Genomic DNA, 16,693 nt, shown 5'->3' on the forward strand with positions numbered 1-16,693 from the left:
GATCAATGAACACTTAGTACACATACCAGTCAGCTACAGTTTCAACGGTACAATGAAAACATTAGGTACTACAGCTTTAGGACAAGGTCACATACTCATTTAAACAGCAGCCATGCAATATCACACTCTGTGATGCTTAGATATGCAATCCACCCACAATGGCCTTCAAACTTACGTTAAACTACAGGTGAGGGAGGACAGGCTGTTCTGGTAGGGAAGAAAATCATCAAAATGCACAAAAGGGATTTCAAATATGATGATGTACTACTTAAATATCTACCATGCATCTTTTCAAAGTAAAAAAGAAAACTTTTTGCATGTTTTATTTCTTCAAAATGAAAAACCACGTCTTTTTGTTTTTTTAACTTAAAAACTAGTATCTCAGTTGCTCCACACTAAAATGAAACTTCAATGGCAAGTAGCAAACAATTTAGGATAGACAGTGAAAGTATCTTTGTAAGGAGCTTATAAAAACCTAATAGTAATGTCATAGAGAAATAATTATCGCTAAAACCGAGAGGAGGCAGTTTGACAGTTCTAATATAGAACTCCTATGACAACTTCCTTTAAAGTGTACTAAATAATGGCAATAGAAATAAATTAGCTAAGGAGACAGGTGACATTCTGAAGCAGGATTATCTCACTTAATTTTTCAGAAAAACAAGTTTTATCCATCAGTACATAAATAAGACTTCCAGTCTTCCAAGTACATTAGAAAGTATAGTTAATCACAGCAAAATTTACAAATAACCAAATTTAGCTCTGGCCAGAGCCAGGCCTATTTACATGTTTGGATTGGTCTCATTTTCACCTTTCCTTGCTATACAAATGTTTATATTTTAAAGGCATATCAAAATTTACAAAATTTGCAAGAAATGTCTTTGTAATTGTACAGCTTCAACAACTAATACAAATATGAACATCCTGACACAAGTAAGTTTCAAGTCAGGATTTTTTATGATGGGTTTATAAAAATTAAAGAAATACTCTCTGATTCTTAAGTTCCAAACACTGGGTGCTGGTGCTGTTGAAGTGATTTCAATGCCCTCAGTGACCACTGGGATGGGAACAGAAGACTCCTGGCCTACTGTACCAACACCCCAGACAGAGGCAGGAGGTGGCATGTTTAGTGATATTGCTAATTAAAGTTATGTAGATGCAACTGTCCAATTTAACACTTACATGAAAGTTGTACTTGTGCGAGGAAACATTTAATGTTAAGATACTTTTAAACAGATTACTTAGCTCTTAAAATGAAACGACATATCCACATATTATGTACTCAGCACTAAAAAGGAACAAATTACTGATACATGCAACAACTCAAGGGATCCGGGATGGATCTCAAGGGAATTATGCTGAGTGAAAAAAGGCTGATCTCAAGAGGTTACATACTGTATGATTCCATTCATACAACATTCTTGAAATATAAAATTATAGAGATGGAGAATAGTTACTGGTTGTCAGGGATTAAGGTGGGCGGTAGGGAGAAAGGTGGTTATGATTATAAAATGGCAGCACTAGGGGTCCTTATGCTGGAAGTCTTCTGTATCCTGACTGTGGTGGTGGTAAATGAATCTACATACGTGATAAAATTGCATAGAACAAAATACACATTCCATCTCAGGGCACCTATGACCTCCCAGGGACAACCTTGTCCTTGGCCTGTCTGCACAAAGTCCTCTAAAAATGATTAATATATACTTCAGATCAATTTTCTGCACTATGCAGAGAAGCCACTATTAGTATATTTTTCTCCTTTTTTGGGGTAAATTTCTTGATTATATTTATAAGATAAACCACGTGTCTCTAGCTTAAATGAACTTGAAAATCAAAAGAGGAAATTGAAAGCTGATATACAGCTTCTAGTATTTTTGTCTTTTTTATTTTTGTAAATTAAGATAAAAGATAAATCAAATGTTTACAGGTTAAATTAGGTCAAATCAGAGAAAGAAAAAAGCAAATTATATAGCAAACACTTGCTCCTCTGATACCTGTAATTTCTAAAAGCATTGAGAATATTTTTATTAAATTTAGAGAAAATACAACTCTAAACAAATACATGACTTTTTCCAAAAGGCCACTTTGTGATAAAGTATATACACATAGTGTTCATGGTTTTTTTAAAAGTGCTATATCATCTCTGGTTTGAGAACCATCTATTGCTTTAAAAAGCTTTTCAATGCAACTCCAGTGCTGTTGTCAGGTGACACTGGCAAAAGTGTAAATGTGGGAAAAACATCTGAGATGGGTTTCAAAAGAAGATGCCCGGGCCCACCAGGTCCAAGTCCAGCTGGGTTAATAAGAGGCACAGCTGCAGAGCGGGAAGCCAAGAATGGATTCATGTCTGTTCTTCTACCAGACCTGGATTCTGTTGTATAAAAATGATAAAATATGGATTATTTAGTCTCCACCCTTCACAAATAAGTCAAATTGAAAAAACTCTCTGAATATAAGTAATAGCATAAAGAAAGTTATTCTTATATTGTTAAACTGACTAATACAGACATAGATGAATAACCAATTTACCACTACTATCAAATTAAAAATCCTACCTGGCTAGTAATAACGCTGGTATTTAGCATATTTTTTGGACTACTCTTTAATTATTCAAAATGAAAGTACAAATAGGCCTCAATTCCTAAACACAAATACTAATTTATATTACTAAAATCTGATTAAAGTTCAGCCTTGAGAATTCAAAACATTTTCTGATAAAAACAATGTTAGACATGAATTTTAGGTTCTCAGATTTGCCCCCAGATAATTTTAACTCATATACTGCTGGTTTCTGGATCCCACATGCAGGTTGTATGAAATATAGAAGGGTAAAAGAGGACAAGAAACAAGAGAAAGAAATGGGAGAAAGAAAAAGGGAGAGAAGAGTATTTCCATGCATATTTAATATTGTATTGAACACATTAACACTGTTTTATATTTAAATACCAGTTATATAACTGATAGACCTCATTTACTACAATAACAGCTTTTAAAAGGTCTTATCTATGCTGTAAGGCAAGCTACTTACCCAGCAGAAAAATGAAGAACTTGAGAACTTAATATATGGATACCTTACCTGATCCTCTTTTAGGCATCCAAAGGTTTGAAAACAATTCTCAATTAGATTATTTCTCTAAAAAGTTGAGTTAATACTGTTCCTTTTTCTTGGAATAAGTACTTAGTTTATGACCTAAAGTCTTAGTGGATAGAATCCTGCTTTATTACCCAAGACCACTAACAAGTTCGTTGATAAGAGACAAGCAACCCTTTGGAGGGGCCCACTTCAGTAATGGGAAACTCAAATAAAAGAGGCCTCCCAGAACAAAGAAAGCATGGAAACAAATCCATCAGATTTCCTCATTACTGAGCACCCCTGAGTTCCCAAGCTGTATTTTCCTGTGAATGACAACTTTCCTAACTCTGGGAAAGCTTCTGGTGATACCTAGTAAAAGCTCTGACACACTTCCAAATCCAGGATTAAAGATGAAGCTTGCTTTTTTTCATGGAAACCCTTTATCAACTGAGATCATCACTGGCTTTTGTCTCTGATCAATACAAATCAAGCTGAGCACAGAACTTGATAAAAGAAAGGGGAGAGGGTGAGAAAGAGAAAGGAAAGGGAGGAGAAGACAACTCTGCCATAATGAATTTGGGAGTCTGCTTCAAGATGCTACAGCCTAGTGGAATAAGAAAAAATGCCTTCAGTATAGTCCATACCTCTTAGATAAAGTTACAACTTTTCACTAAATTTAGTACATAAAACTTTTATCTAATCGACAGATAATTTTACCACTTTCTATTTCCATAGGGGTTCAGAAAAATAGAAACATTTGTCTGAATAACTAAGGAAGTTTTTAAAATTTCAAGAGTATAAATTCTTTAATGTTTTATCCAAATTTAAGAATCTGGCATGTGATATAAACTCAAGAGTATATAATAACATATTCCTTTAAAGTCCAACTAGCAAACATGTTAGTCTACAATAAAATATGACGATTTCAGAAAAAAAAAGATTTCAATAAAGAATGTGTTTACAGTTTAATGGATTGTAATACAATTTCAACTCAAGACATTTTACTTCATGCCAATATAGGCAATGTGAATATAAATAAGACCCTCACAACCTAGTGGGATAGAAAAATATGTACACGTGTCTACAACCACCAACCATTTGCCTCAGGAAGACCTTTCAACATACAGTATAAGGGCACTTCATAACATTCTTGGAAGTCTAAGTCAGTTTACCAAACTGGCATTATTAACATGTGAAGGTTTGGTTACTGAGTGTAAAACTTAGATTAGAGAAGGGGGAAAAACTCTTCTCAAACTATAAACTATACATCTAGCTCTGATTAGTAATAAGCACCATTAGTGAAAAAGGAAAACAGGACCAAGGAAAGGTTTAACCAGTTTACCATCACTTCCAGAAGAATAATTCAAAGTGCTTTATGCAGAGAGAAAAGAATTACTCCGATATACAAAGGGAAAGTATTTCACACTGTTTAATCTAAGCCAATTAAATATCAGATTGCCACAAGAATATATAAAGCCAAATATCTGATGGCTTATTGGAATTTTGAATAGTCATTACACATTTTCAAAAACAGTAAAACTTAGTTAATATCACTATAAAACATAATCATAAATTAAACTTTCAATTTTTATAATCATAGAAAAATAAATATTTGGATTTACCTCTAAAACTTTCTGGTACATTCGTATCTAGTTTTCTCTTTCCTGGTGAATCTAGAGGTTTTATATCATGACCAGAAAGCTTTGGTGGTAGAACAGATGGATGAGACTCTGTTTCCAGAAATTTAACAAAAAGTTCTGAAAAAGACTAAGATAAAATACTTGGTTATATTAGACTGGATAATAAAATTGTATTCACTACAATTAAGAAAGTATATTCAGCTATTGTAATTAAATATTAAAAACTAATCATGCCATTTGAAACTTTTTTTTTTTACAAATCAGCTTTATGAACAATTGAAAATGCCAGCACTTTAGTTACACAGTTATCATTACAAAAATTTAACAATTTAATCAATACTCTCTGATGACAACACTCATTTCAAACATCTTTTTTTCGCAGTTGGCCAGTTTCAAACATTCTATAGTCAGAATTAGCAAACTGATAATACATTTCTTGCCATCAATGGCACTGAAAACACCAAGTCTTATCATTTTAATAATTGTTAATATAGATGTGAAAACTTAGATTGAAGAAAAACAAGCATTAAACATGATTTTCTAAAGTAGGACCCAATCAATGAATATAGCAAAAGATCACCAGTAACATTATCAGATTAAAATAATATAGTGTAGACCTTTCCTTTAAACTAAATTTTATGCTATCTAAGTAAGACAGTGTTTTATCTTTAACCAATTCTGGGTAAGTCACCTATCCTTAATGTCCTCTTTATTAAAAAAATAAAAGAAACTCCACATTCTAACTCACAGGACAACTCAATTCAATTCATATTCATCTAAAGCCTACCACATACCACACACAGTGCTTTCATGTTTACTGATTGGTTCCTCCTACCAGAATGTAAGTTTGTTAAGGTGGGGCACGTTGTCTATCTGGTTTGCAGCTGCATCCACAATGCTTGGAATAGTCTGGTACACGGCAGGTGTTCACTGGCTCACTTTGCAACATATATACATGAACAAAATAAAGCCTCTATTTTCAAGAATCTTATGATTTAGTAGCAAGACTGCCAATGGCAGCATAATCAAGCATAAAGTAAAAGAACAGTTAATACTTTGAAAAATAAAAATACCATATAAAAAGTTAAAATAAAACCTATATGCAATCAAATTATTAAAACTGGCTTGTTATCCTTAAGCTAATCACCTCCCTGTTCTCAGTTTTCACAACTCCAAAATAAAAAGGTTGTATAAAATAACCTGAAAAAGAAATGTGATTATTTGCAACATACAATCATTTCACCATTCATATTCAGCAAGAATAAAATCGGTTCTTACACTATTAAGCACAGATTGCTGATTTGGTCTCAAAGGTGTGTTGGGGACACTTTTTGATCCTCCTCCAAGCCACCCAGTCATCCACCTGGTCACACCACCCTGATCTTCATGAAACAACTACAAGATTATTTTAAAACAGAAAAATATTATCAATACAAGAAAAGAAAAAACAAGAAGCACTTATACGTAATTTCATCTAGTATGGTTTTCAAGTCCAATTCCTAGAAAATGTTTCCTACTGATAGAGGCCACAAATACAATAAAATGGCATCCCTGGTATGATCTCAAATAAAAGTTTTGGGAATTGCTATATCTCAAAATTTTAGCATCCTGATATCCTGATATGAGAAGTGGTTTATAAGTTACAGAACATTTAAACTAATACATAAATTAAACAAATCCATTTGTTCAATGTACTGTGAAGTGATTCCATTTCCACATTATTGAGAAAATTCTATTATACATATTAAAAGGGAACAATTTGATACCACTATTTTAGTTATAAATGTATTCTGAATGGCTTTCTCTGCCTAGTTACCTGCTCCATTTCCTCCCTTTCAATACCCAGGATGCTTCCCATCAATCTTAACACTTCATGACGCTGATTTTTTGGTGTGTGGAAATGTCCAACAAAGAGGTTTCTCATTAGGACTCTATGAAAATGAAGGCAGAAACAGCTCAAGCAACTTAACATTGAGCGTACCCAAACACTAAACACTAAACATATAAGTACTTAATTATTCTTAAACAATTAAATGTTTGATTATAAAAAGACTAAACAACAAAATATTTTAAAGTAGCTTTTAAAAACATCTTGACAAGTCTAATGAAGAATAATTCAAACAAACCAAAATATAGACCTTTTAAAACATAATTTATTAGCCACCCACTTTCTTCACCCCAACACTGACTAAGGTGGTCCCTCATTAGTAATTGTCATTGCCTGATTGGGCTGATGTTCACCTGAAGCAGACATTTAAATGGTGACAACTGTTCTTGTGCTTAACCATCATGCTTACATTTTCCCATTCACATTTATTGGTAATTTGCTAATATCTAAATTTTAAAAACAGTAGATATTATTGCATATATACCTAGGTTTCAGAGCTAATACATTTTTTTTTTAAGATGACCGATAAGGGGATCTTAACCCTTGACTTGGTGTTGTCAGCACCACACTCCCTCAAGTGAGCTAACTGGCCATCCCTATATAGGGATCTGAACCCTTGGCCTTGGTGTTATCAGGACCACACTCTCCCAAGTGAGCCACAGGCCAGCCCAGAGCTAATACATTTAAACAACATACATTTATTAAAAACAGTGGGGAACAAAAAAGAACAGTAAAAATAAACTTTTCATTTTCTAAGTCTTCATATTGGGGTGATGTTTTTTTTTGTTGTTGTTGTTGTTTTTGTTTTTTTGTGATTGGTAAGGGGATTGTAACCCTTGGCTTGGTGTCGGCCGCACCACGCTCAACCAGTGAGCGCACCGGCTATCCATATAGAGGCTCTGAATCTGCGGCCTCGGGGCTCCCAGTGGCGCTGCGCTCCCAACGCCGCACTCTCCTGAGTGAGCCACAGGGTTGGCCCTTGGGGTGATGTTTTAACTCTTCCATGTGGTTTTAAGAAAACCAATTGAAAAAAATTGACTTTAAAAAACAAAAGAATATAACTTATTCTACTGACCTCTCTCCTCACTATATAAGAAAAATAAAAGGCTTTTAAAAAATTTAATTACATATAAACATCTACAAGTAGAAGTTGTTTTTACCATAAAAGCAATCTCCATAAAATATACAAAAGTTAAAAGGCACAAGCATACCTGTCCACTTTTCCTTCTGCACTGTTTACTAAGTTCACCAATTTGTTATGTACATCATCCAGCATTGCTTGTCGGAGTTCATCTGTTTTAAAATATGTGAGTAAAGATAGCTTTTAACTGATCAGAACAGTCTCGATGAACATATAATGAGATTTATGAGGTTTTCTATGAACTTTGAATGTATGCACTTCTAATTGGGAATATTCAATTATTTCCATCTCTTCTTTGGAACAGGAAACTAGGCTCTCTGATATAGAAATCATCTAGAAGCCAGATTACACAATAATTCACATGGTTTACCCCAATAAAGTAATCAATTCTTTAATAGAAAATTGAAAAACCAAAAAAGGCTTTCATCCTCTTTAGTAACTTAATAGCAAAGAAGAGATTTTCACCACTGCTTGTATGCAAGAAACATTTCCAGATCCACTTATTTAATGGTAGGAAATGGTAAAGACAATTTTAGATTTTCCTTTTTCTGTTTTCCTGGCTTGGACTCAGTTTTTGGTGAGCTAAGAAGAATGTCTAACACAACTAAGACCATGGTTCAGGATGCAGCTGATAGGGCAAAGTATTCTGGAGTAAGGAAATTGCAAAATACAATTCAGATCATTGATTCTAAAATACTAATCAAGTTACTATAGGTTATGAGTGATTCAGAAGGATGCTTGGGCTATTTTATTTTAAAATTCTCATTTAAAAAGGAAGCAAAATTTGTAAAATCTTGGTAGAATCGCTGGCATTTGAACAGCATTAAAAGCAAAGTCTAGAATTAAAACAAGAGATGCCTTGTTCATAAATTCAACCATACCTCAGGGCCAAGGATTCCTGGACTAAGGAACACTCACTCAAAGATGGAGTTTACATGTTATCTCAGAAATGGACAATTTGACCTGAAAGAGATGCTTACTAATTTTAAGCTAGATTACAAATTTTTATTCTGAACGAAATGAGGAGGCGATCATTTTGTAAGAGTTCTACTTTTCAAATCAAGAAATATTCACATCCAAACACTAGACTTTGACCTCTTTTCACAAACCTACTCTTTATTTAATGCTGCATTTTCCTAGCAGTAGCTGGATGCAAGTTCCTTTATCAGATATATGGCTGAAAACATTTTTCCCCCATTCTGTGGGCTGTCATTTCACTTTCTTGATGGTATCTTTTGAAGGACTAAAGTTTTTGATTTTGATGAAGTCCAATTTATTTTTTCCTTTGTTGCTTGTTTTTGATGTCATATCTAAGAAACTATTACCTTAATCAACATCACAAGGATTTACTCCTATGTTTTCTTCCAAGAGTTTTACAGTTTTAACTCTAAAATTTAGTTCTATGGCCCAATTTGAGTTAATTTTTATGTATGGTGTGAGGTAGGGTTCCAACTTCATTCTTTTGCTTGTGGATGTCTGGTTGTTCCAGCACTATATGGTGGAAAATTATTCATTTGGTACCCTTGTCAAAAATCAATTGAACATTAATGTATGATATATTTCTGGACTCTCAATTCCCTCTGCAAATGTTTTTTCTTGTGCCTGGAAAGCTCTTTTCCATCAATATTGCCTATTAACTCTTACTCACCCTTCATGTCTCAGTTCTCAACTCACTTCCTCACAAAAGTTTTCTCTGAGCCTTCCAGATTAGGCCAGGTCTGTCTGCTTTATGTTTTCATTCTGTCCTGTACAATGCTTCCATACAATGCCTAAAATTCTGACTTAGAGCACTAAATGCATATATAAAATATCTAGTTTAACTGTTTTCAGTGGCTTGTGGTTTTTCTAAATAGCAAAAATCTAAATTGTAAAATGTCATTCATATAATAGGCTAACTTTACCAAAATAGAGATGGTTTCCATAACCATATTATAAAAGCAAGGTTAGTGTTTGGAAAATCTACTACAAACTTTTCCTTTCCTGTCTTTCCAGTAAGGAATTTAAACTTGGACGAGAGAGAGAGAGAGAGAGAGCATGAGCACGTGCGAGCAAATATGAACAGGACTATTGTTAAACTCTGGGTTAGTAAAACATTTTAGATTCTTAAGATGCACAAGCATATTATAAGTTATGAGCACATGGTGCTATTTAGGCCTTTTCTAGCACTACGTTCTTAATGTAAACAGAACTCTCGACTACTCAGAGGAAGAACAGCAAATACCTTAATCTTGTCACTGTTCTTACTTAACCATCTCACTCACAAGCTAAAGTAGGAGCCAGAGTAAAGATGGGCATTGTCTTCTCTTCCATCCTCACCATGCCACAAGGTTATAGAAAGGTAGCAGAGAAACAGAGGTCAAACTTTCTTACCCGCCCCTTCCATTTTTCTGAGATTTCCCTTCTCTTATCTATTTTCCTCTAAATTGATAATTGTTATACTGATTGCATGTCAAAATGATAATTTGGATATATTGGGTTATATAAAATATATTAAAAAATTAATTTCACATATCTTTTTACTGTTCTTTAATGTGGCCACTAAAAAGTTTAAAACTGCCTGTGGCTCACAGTATTTCTTTTGGACTGTACAGTCTAAAACATAACCAGGATATAACACTACACTATACTGTCTCTTATTTTAAAAAAAAAGAAAAAAAAGAAAAAACTGAATGATAAATAGATATTTTCATAGTAAAATTCAAAAAGTAAAGAGTTGATTCTGATAAAGATGATTTTAGTAAAATAAGTTTAAAAATTTTTAACTTTGCTGTATGAAAAACTGATCAAGAAATCAAACTGTCTTAAAATTCAAATCAAAAATATTTTCTTGATGAAAACTGATTATGGTTGGGAAAATTTTCATTTAAATTTCTATATTCAGGAAGGAAGAGTTGAAACATGCTCAAGGCAAAAGTGACATGGCTGTAAGTTCTTAAACTCACTATCAGAATATCCAGTTAGTCCTTGAGCTAATGGGAGGTAGAATGCAAAGAGCTGTTTCAAATTCAAGTAGTAGTTTAAATGTATTCTGACATTTGAGCCTAGGGGAAAAAAACCTCAGAATTTAGGGGAAGGGGCTGGAAGGATGGTATTAACTACAAGAAGTTTGGAAAAGAAAAGAAAGTCAAACACTCACTTCAAAGGTCCCTACAGACTCCTCTTTTCTGCAGACACCCTTATTCTCCACCCATCAGAGATTTTGAATACTTTTCTACAAAAACTGACGACTAATTCAAACCACAATTTGAAATCAGAACTGTATTTATATGGGCAGACAAAATATGGTTATTTAGAAATGGGTTTTAAGCCAAATACAATATTCCTGTGAAATCATCTCATATGCCAAAGTAATTCTCTGCAGTCAAATGCTCTACCCCTGAGCTACACCCCCCCAAAGTAATTCTCTGGAAGTAAAAAAAAAAAAAAAAAGGTCAGGGGACACTTTAAAATTAACCATTTCAAAGCAATTGAGATTTAGTCTAGTTTGGAGAAAAAGAGTTACTTTGAATGTATGATACAGTAAAACCCGACATATTAGAACCTCTCCTCTAAAATACCTAGAGATGGTGCCATGGTCTTCATCACTTGATTTAAAATAAAAATTGAACATAAAATGTAGTTGACTGGAACAAATCAGCACACTATAGTTTTACACTTCATTTGTGATTAATGATGGTACACTATAATGCTGTATTCAAAGAACATCTTAAAATTAGTCATCCTCTTACAAAGTTATTTGGTTACTTCATGACTAAGCTCCCATGGACAAAACCCAGATCAGGTTTATTGAACAGTCACCTGACTGGGAAAAAAGTTAATGAAGCACAGAACTTGAGTGTCAGAAGACCTGGATACGAATCATGGTCCTATGACTGGGGCCAGATTTTGTTGCCTATTTTATGAAGCAAGCATGATCATCTCAATGAATTTTAAATGTGCTTTTCTAAATAGTAAAGTGCTATGTAAAGCATTAGTACTCATTCATCTCATTTCTTAAAATAACTAAAGAGTTCATTGTTTAATCTGGCCTTCATCAGTACCAATCATACATATCACTTTGGTTAATGTTAATTTTTGTGATGTTTTTCCCTTCCATTTTGCATATTTGTCATTTTTAAGAACCAAGGCAAAGGAGTCAATCAAAGGAAGAAAAAAATGTTAGAAATCTGATTTATAAATGTAGGTAAATAAATTGGGTCTGGTGTCTTATTTGCATTGGCTACCTTCTTAATAAATTTAAACCTGATACAGTATTAAACCTAATAAAAGAAAATTAAGCCTTTTCATTTAATTAAATATAACCAAAGCAAAAGCTAGAAATTAATGGTCTTTTTATCACAGAATTTCAACTTATAAAAGATCACTTTTATTTTAACACCAAATAATATTGTTAAAAGATGTATCTATTTACAATTTGAACTTAAGATATACTAGCATCTGCTTTGTCTTTTAACTCAATTCTTTTCAACCATATCCGACACAGAATTTTAAGGTCTAGAGCACTTGGTGAAGGCTTTCTTGTCCCATAATCATAATTATTAATTGCTGAATGAAAAATAACCTTTAAAACTGTACTTCCTGGCAATGAACTCACAGAAAAAGAATTTCATTAATATAGTATAACCTCAATTTGAATTCCAGTAGATCATAATCTGTGATTAAAATGAAATAGGTTGAGGTCTACTGAATTATTTGTATAGTTAATTGGAGTTACTATGTGTACTTGAAAGAGATTTTATATAAATATTTTAAATGTAACTGAATCAAATATATTTTCCTTTTCCATTCTCTTCCCTCAACCCTTTATTATGAATTCAGATAACGTGTGCTATGTTTTTACATACTGAAACAGAAAATTTCTTAAAGAAAGTAAATATTACGAGTAAAGTAATATATTTACTTTTAAAGGTTTATACAGACCAGCCACATCCCAAAAGAAAGGACCAGAATTTTTCAGTGAAAATTAAAATCACTCTAATAATGTTTCCACTAACTGAATATAATCACTACAGAAAGAAAACTAATGATAAAAGGTTTTCTAAGCTGCAGCCTGAACTTCAACTCATTTCTGAAAGCTCTCTACTGCAAATCAGCATGGATGACATCCAGTCTAAAGAAGTTTTGTTCAGCCCACACAGGGTTTCTACAAAAACTTAAATTAGGTGTCACACTAAAAAATAGGGGTATTTCACATAAAAATCCAGATTCCCAGTGTCTCTTGGAAGATCTAAAGATTTGGCAACTCTAGGCCTACATTCCTGCACAGCAACAGTTAGGTGGAGCTGAGAATCTCCAGCCCCCATAAGAAACACTCTTCAATTCACCACAGGTATCGTTTGCTCTTTTATATTATCATTTTGGCCCCAGTTTACAATTTGTGTTTGTGATCCATACTTAAGAGTTTCATTTGTCTATACAGCAACACAGTTCCACCTCTACCTTCTCAGCAGTCCACACCAACATGCCGTACCACCTCCCCCCACTGCATACAGACACCTGCACGTGCACACACACACCACCCTTTGGTCATTACCAGTCAATCGTATCTTCAGCCAGATTCCTGATTATGCCACACAGTTTCATATGAATTCCTCCCTTTGTCTAGAATGCTTCTCTCCAACTCCCTGAGTGCTTAGCTGTCCCTACTCATCATTCAAGTGAGGTCAAGTATACCCTTCACTAGCCTTTTCTACCCTTCCATGCCACCATCACCAAGTAGAATGGATAGCTCTTGCCTTGTGAAACAATTTGTTGTATGTATTTGATTACATATCCTATCCCCTTCCTGACTACCTATAACTTCCTGAAAGTAGGACTCTAGTCCCGTCTTTGCATTTCCAGTGCCTATTGTAGTGCTCAATACGCAGCAGATAAACAAGGAATATTTGATAAATAAACAAAATAATGATTAATTTTCCCTGGGAAGGGAGAATGGGAAGAACAAAACACAGGACAAAAAGAATATGTAATTTATCTTCTGAATTACTCATCCATACATAAAGAAATGAAGGAAAATACATAAAATACATAAACTCAAAACGTTCTTATCTCTACATAATTTATCTTCCTTTATACCTAGAAGAATTATTAAAAAATAACTAATTTCTAAAACATAGCTCGGTTTAAATATTAAGGAAACACATTAAAAAATATAACTATTAAGTTGAAAAAGACTTAATTATTCATCTGATACAAACTTTTTTCTTAATTCAAATTTTGGCATTGTCGACTATACCAAGATGTTTATATCATCAAAAATAAATTTTTAATCATTTATGGCAATTCAGAAAACTGCATCTGGTACCTTTTATATGTTTCCTCTAAAATCACCACTTGTGCCAAAAACATCTATAAAGAAATCCCTCAAAAGGTTTGGGGGACAAAGCATCAGGGAATGTATTTGGCCTATGTTCAACAGGACATTATGTGTTTTCTTGTATAAATCATATCCTGGAAAACAGAATGTCTTTATTTAAAATAAAAAGCTCTACCATCCACCACCAGAAAGGTAGTTCCATGGAAAACACTTTAAGCTTCTTTTATAATTGTAGTTTTAAAATACATTTTTATGCTTCATATTACAGGAGGTTTTACTGGGACTCTTTTATACATTCTTCTAGATGTTCTTAAAAACAAATATTCTAGGGAAATTTTCCACTGTCAACTCATAGAAGAGTTTTTTTAAAAGTGGCAACTAAACCTTAAAAAAAAATCATTAGGGGGCCCTTTTACATACAGGTGTAAACTGGCAGATAGACTAAAAGATTTTTCCAATGCCAGAACTAAACTGGTGTTGCTTATGAAAACTTATTTTTTTCTGAATACCATAAAATTCACCACCCTTTTGTTTTTTGTTGTTTTTAAAAAAATTTGTTATTAGTATATCACCACCCTTTTGAATAATAGTTATTAAAACAAGAACCATCTTATGCTTTCTATTTCAATTTATCCAATCCTTTTCATTTAAGCAGGAATTTATCTCAAGGATGATGACAGAGAACAAAAGTGAAAGAAGGAAAATGTCAAAGTTGACCACAAATATGGCAAGATAACACATCTTTTAATGTTCTGCTATAGTCTACGTTTAGACAAATGTAAATATTTTCTCATTAATAGCAATTCCATAGAAATTGTGAACTCTGATCAACTCAGAATAATGAGAGACACTGCCTGATCTGCTTCATAGACTAGCATATAAAGTTTGAAAAAACCAATACGATATAGATTGGCATGTAAAATAAGTTTTTGGAACTGTAGTCATCCCTGGTATGGGGGGACAGGGGTTGGTTCCAGGACCTCCAGTAGATACCGAAATCCACAGATGCTCAAGTCCCCAGTATAAAATGTCATAGTTTTTAAGTATAACCTATGCATATCCTCCAGTATATTTTAAATCATCTCTAGATTACTTATAATAGCTTATGCAATGCAAATACTATGTAAATAGTTGTTATACTGTGTTATTTAAGGAGTAATGACAAGACAAAGCTCTGTACATGTTCAGTAGAGAAGCAATTAAAAAATTTTTTTCTTTCAGTCTGCAGTTGGTTGAATGTACAGATGTGGAACCCAAAGAAAAGAAAGGCTGACTGTATACTGAAGAACACTTTTAGATAAAATATTGAAAGGATAATTTCTAAAAGGAAGGATAGCAATAATTCTTCTACCAGACAACATCATTTATTAAAATAGTACCCATAAAATCTGTTTGTTTGTTTTTTTGTCTTTTTGGTGGCTGGCCTATATGGATCCAAACCTTGACTCTGGTGTTCTAATGCCTGCTCTAACAAACTGAGCTAACCGGGCAGCTCTCCTATAGGATCTTAAGGTTTCTTTTCACCGTTACTTTCCCAGGCAGAGAGAAAGATGTTTTAAACAGTCCTTACACTTACTAGGTGAAATCCTACTACTGCTTCAAGGTTCTACTCAAGTTCCTTTCCTCCATGGAATGCCTCCTGACCCTTAACAGGATTCTGAAGGAACTAAATATGTATAGTTGTATGACCACTATCCTGCACCACTGTCTTAAATTACTAACCTATGGTGTATCTATGCTGGATGTTATTTCCTTAGCTAAGCTCCTTGAAAAAGGGATCCTGTCTAATATCTGACACAGCACCTAACACAAAGCCAAGTAGTTGGTTCTCAGTAAGTATTTAATGCCTGATAAGGCATCTATCTTCATACTTTTCATAAGACATGTAAACATCCTCAGTTCATAACCACGGCACTAACAATTACATAATCTAAAAATGATTGAAATTAACAATCTACTGTTTTAATATTGGTGTTATATGTAAAAGCTTTCATCTGTCCACCAGACTTAATCATTTCATCTCTGGTAGCAATAAAACTCCTTTTGTTAAAGGAGCAACTCCTTTTTGTTAAAGTTAGGTTTCCTAATATTGTTTAAAAGTTGAAACTGCATATCAACTAATCATTAGTCTACAGATACTTAGAAATAAAACAATACTTTGCCTCTACAATTCAAGTCTATACACTTTCTTGCAATAAAAGCCAATCTGTCTTTTTCAAAATTGCTTCTCCTGGAAAATATTTTTACTGTCTGGCCAAGTTTTGTGTTCAAAATAAAGTACAGTACTACAACATCAATCAACATTTAAAGGACTTAATGATCTATGAAAGAAAATATACAGTGATTCTTTTGAAAAAAGCAAGCCAATCAAAGTTTTGTTTATATTATTAAATCAAGAGTGGAGCTTTGAGAAAATAAAATCACATTTGTGTTTAGAGATGTAAGAGCGCTATTAAGCACTTATGTAATATGAGAAAACAGACTGGGAGGGAGAGCTGTAAATGGCAAGAATAACTTAAAGACGTAACAGAACCCACTGTTTCTTTACTACCCTTCCTGTGTGTGGAACACTGGCCTCTTGCCTACCCTTCCAAACACAAGCTGTACAAGCTTAATTAAACAGAGCTTTTTCTAT

At 33.5% G+C, this 16,693-nt stretch overlaps 1 protein-coding gene across 1 annotated transcript in view; it reads right to left on the reverse strand.

Moving 5' to 3' along the window:
- Nucleotides 1-2,134: 2,134 nt before the first annotated feature.
- The window catches only part of LOC134372640 (thyroid receptor-interacting protein 11-like), a 53,136-nt gene continuing 38,577 nt past the window's right edge, over nt 2,135-16,693 (reverse strand). Inside the window, 5 exon segments of the mRNA XM_063090077.1 lie at nt 2,135-2,380; nt 4,696-4,840; nt 5,992-6,108; nt 6,530-6,644; nt 7,813-7,894. Of these exon segments, the coding sequence (XP_062946147.1) occupies nt 2,160-2,380; nt 4,696-4,840; nt 5,992-6,108; nt 6,530-6,644; nt 7,813-7,894 (680 nt within the window). The 3' untranslated portion in view covers nt 2,135-2,159.

Source organism: Cynocephalus volans, chromosome 3 (genome assembly GCF_027409185.1).
Source record: "Cynocephalus volans isolate mCynVol1 chromosome 3, mCynVol1.pri, whole genome shotgun sequence".
NCBI classification, from domain to species: Eukaryota; Metazoa; Chordata; class Mammalia; order Dermoptera; family Cynocephalidae; genus Cynocephalus; species Cynocephalus volans.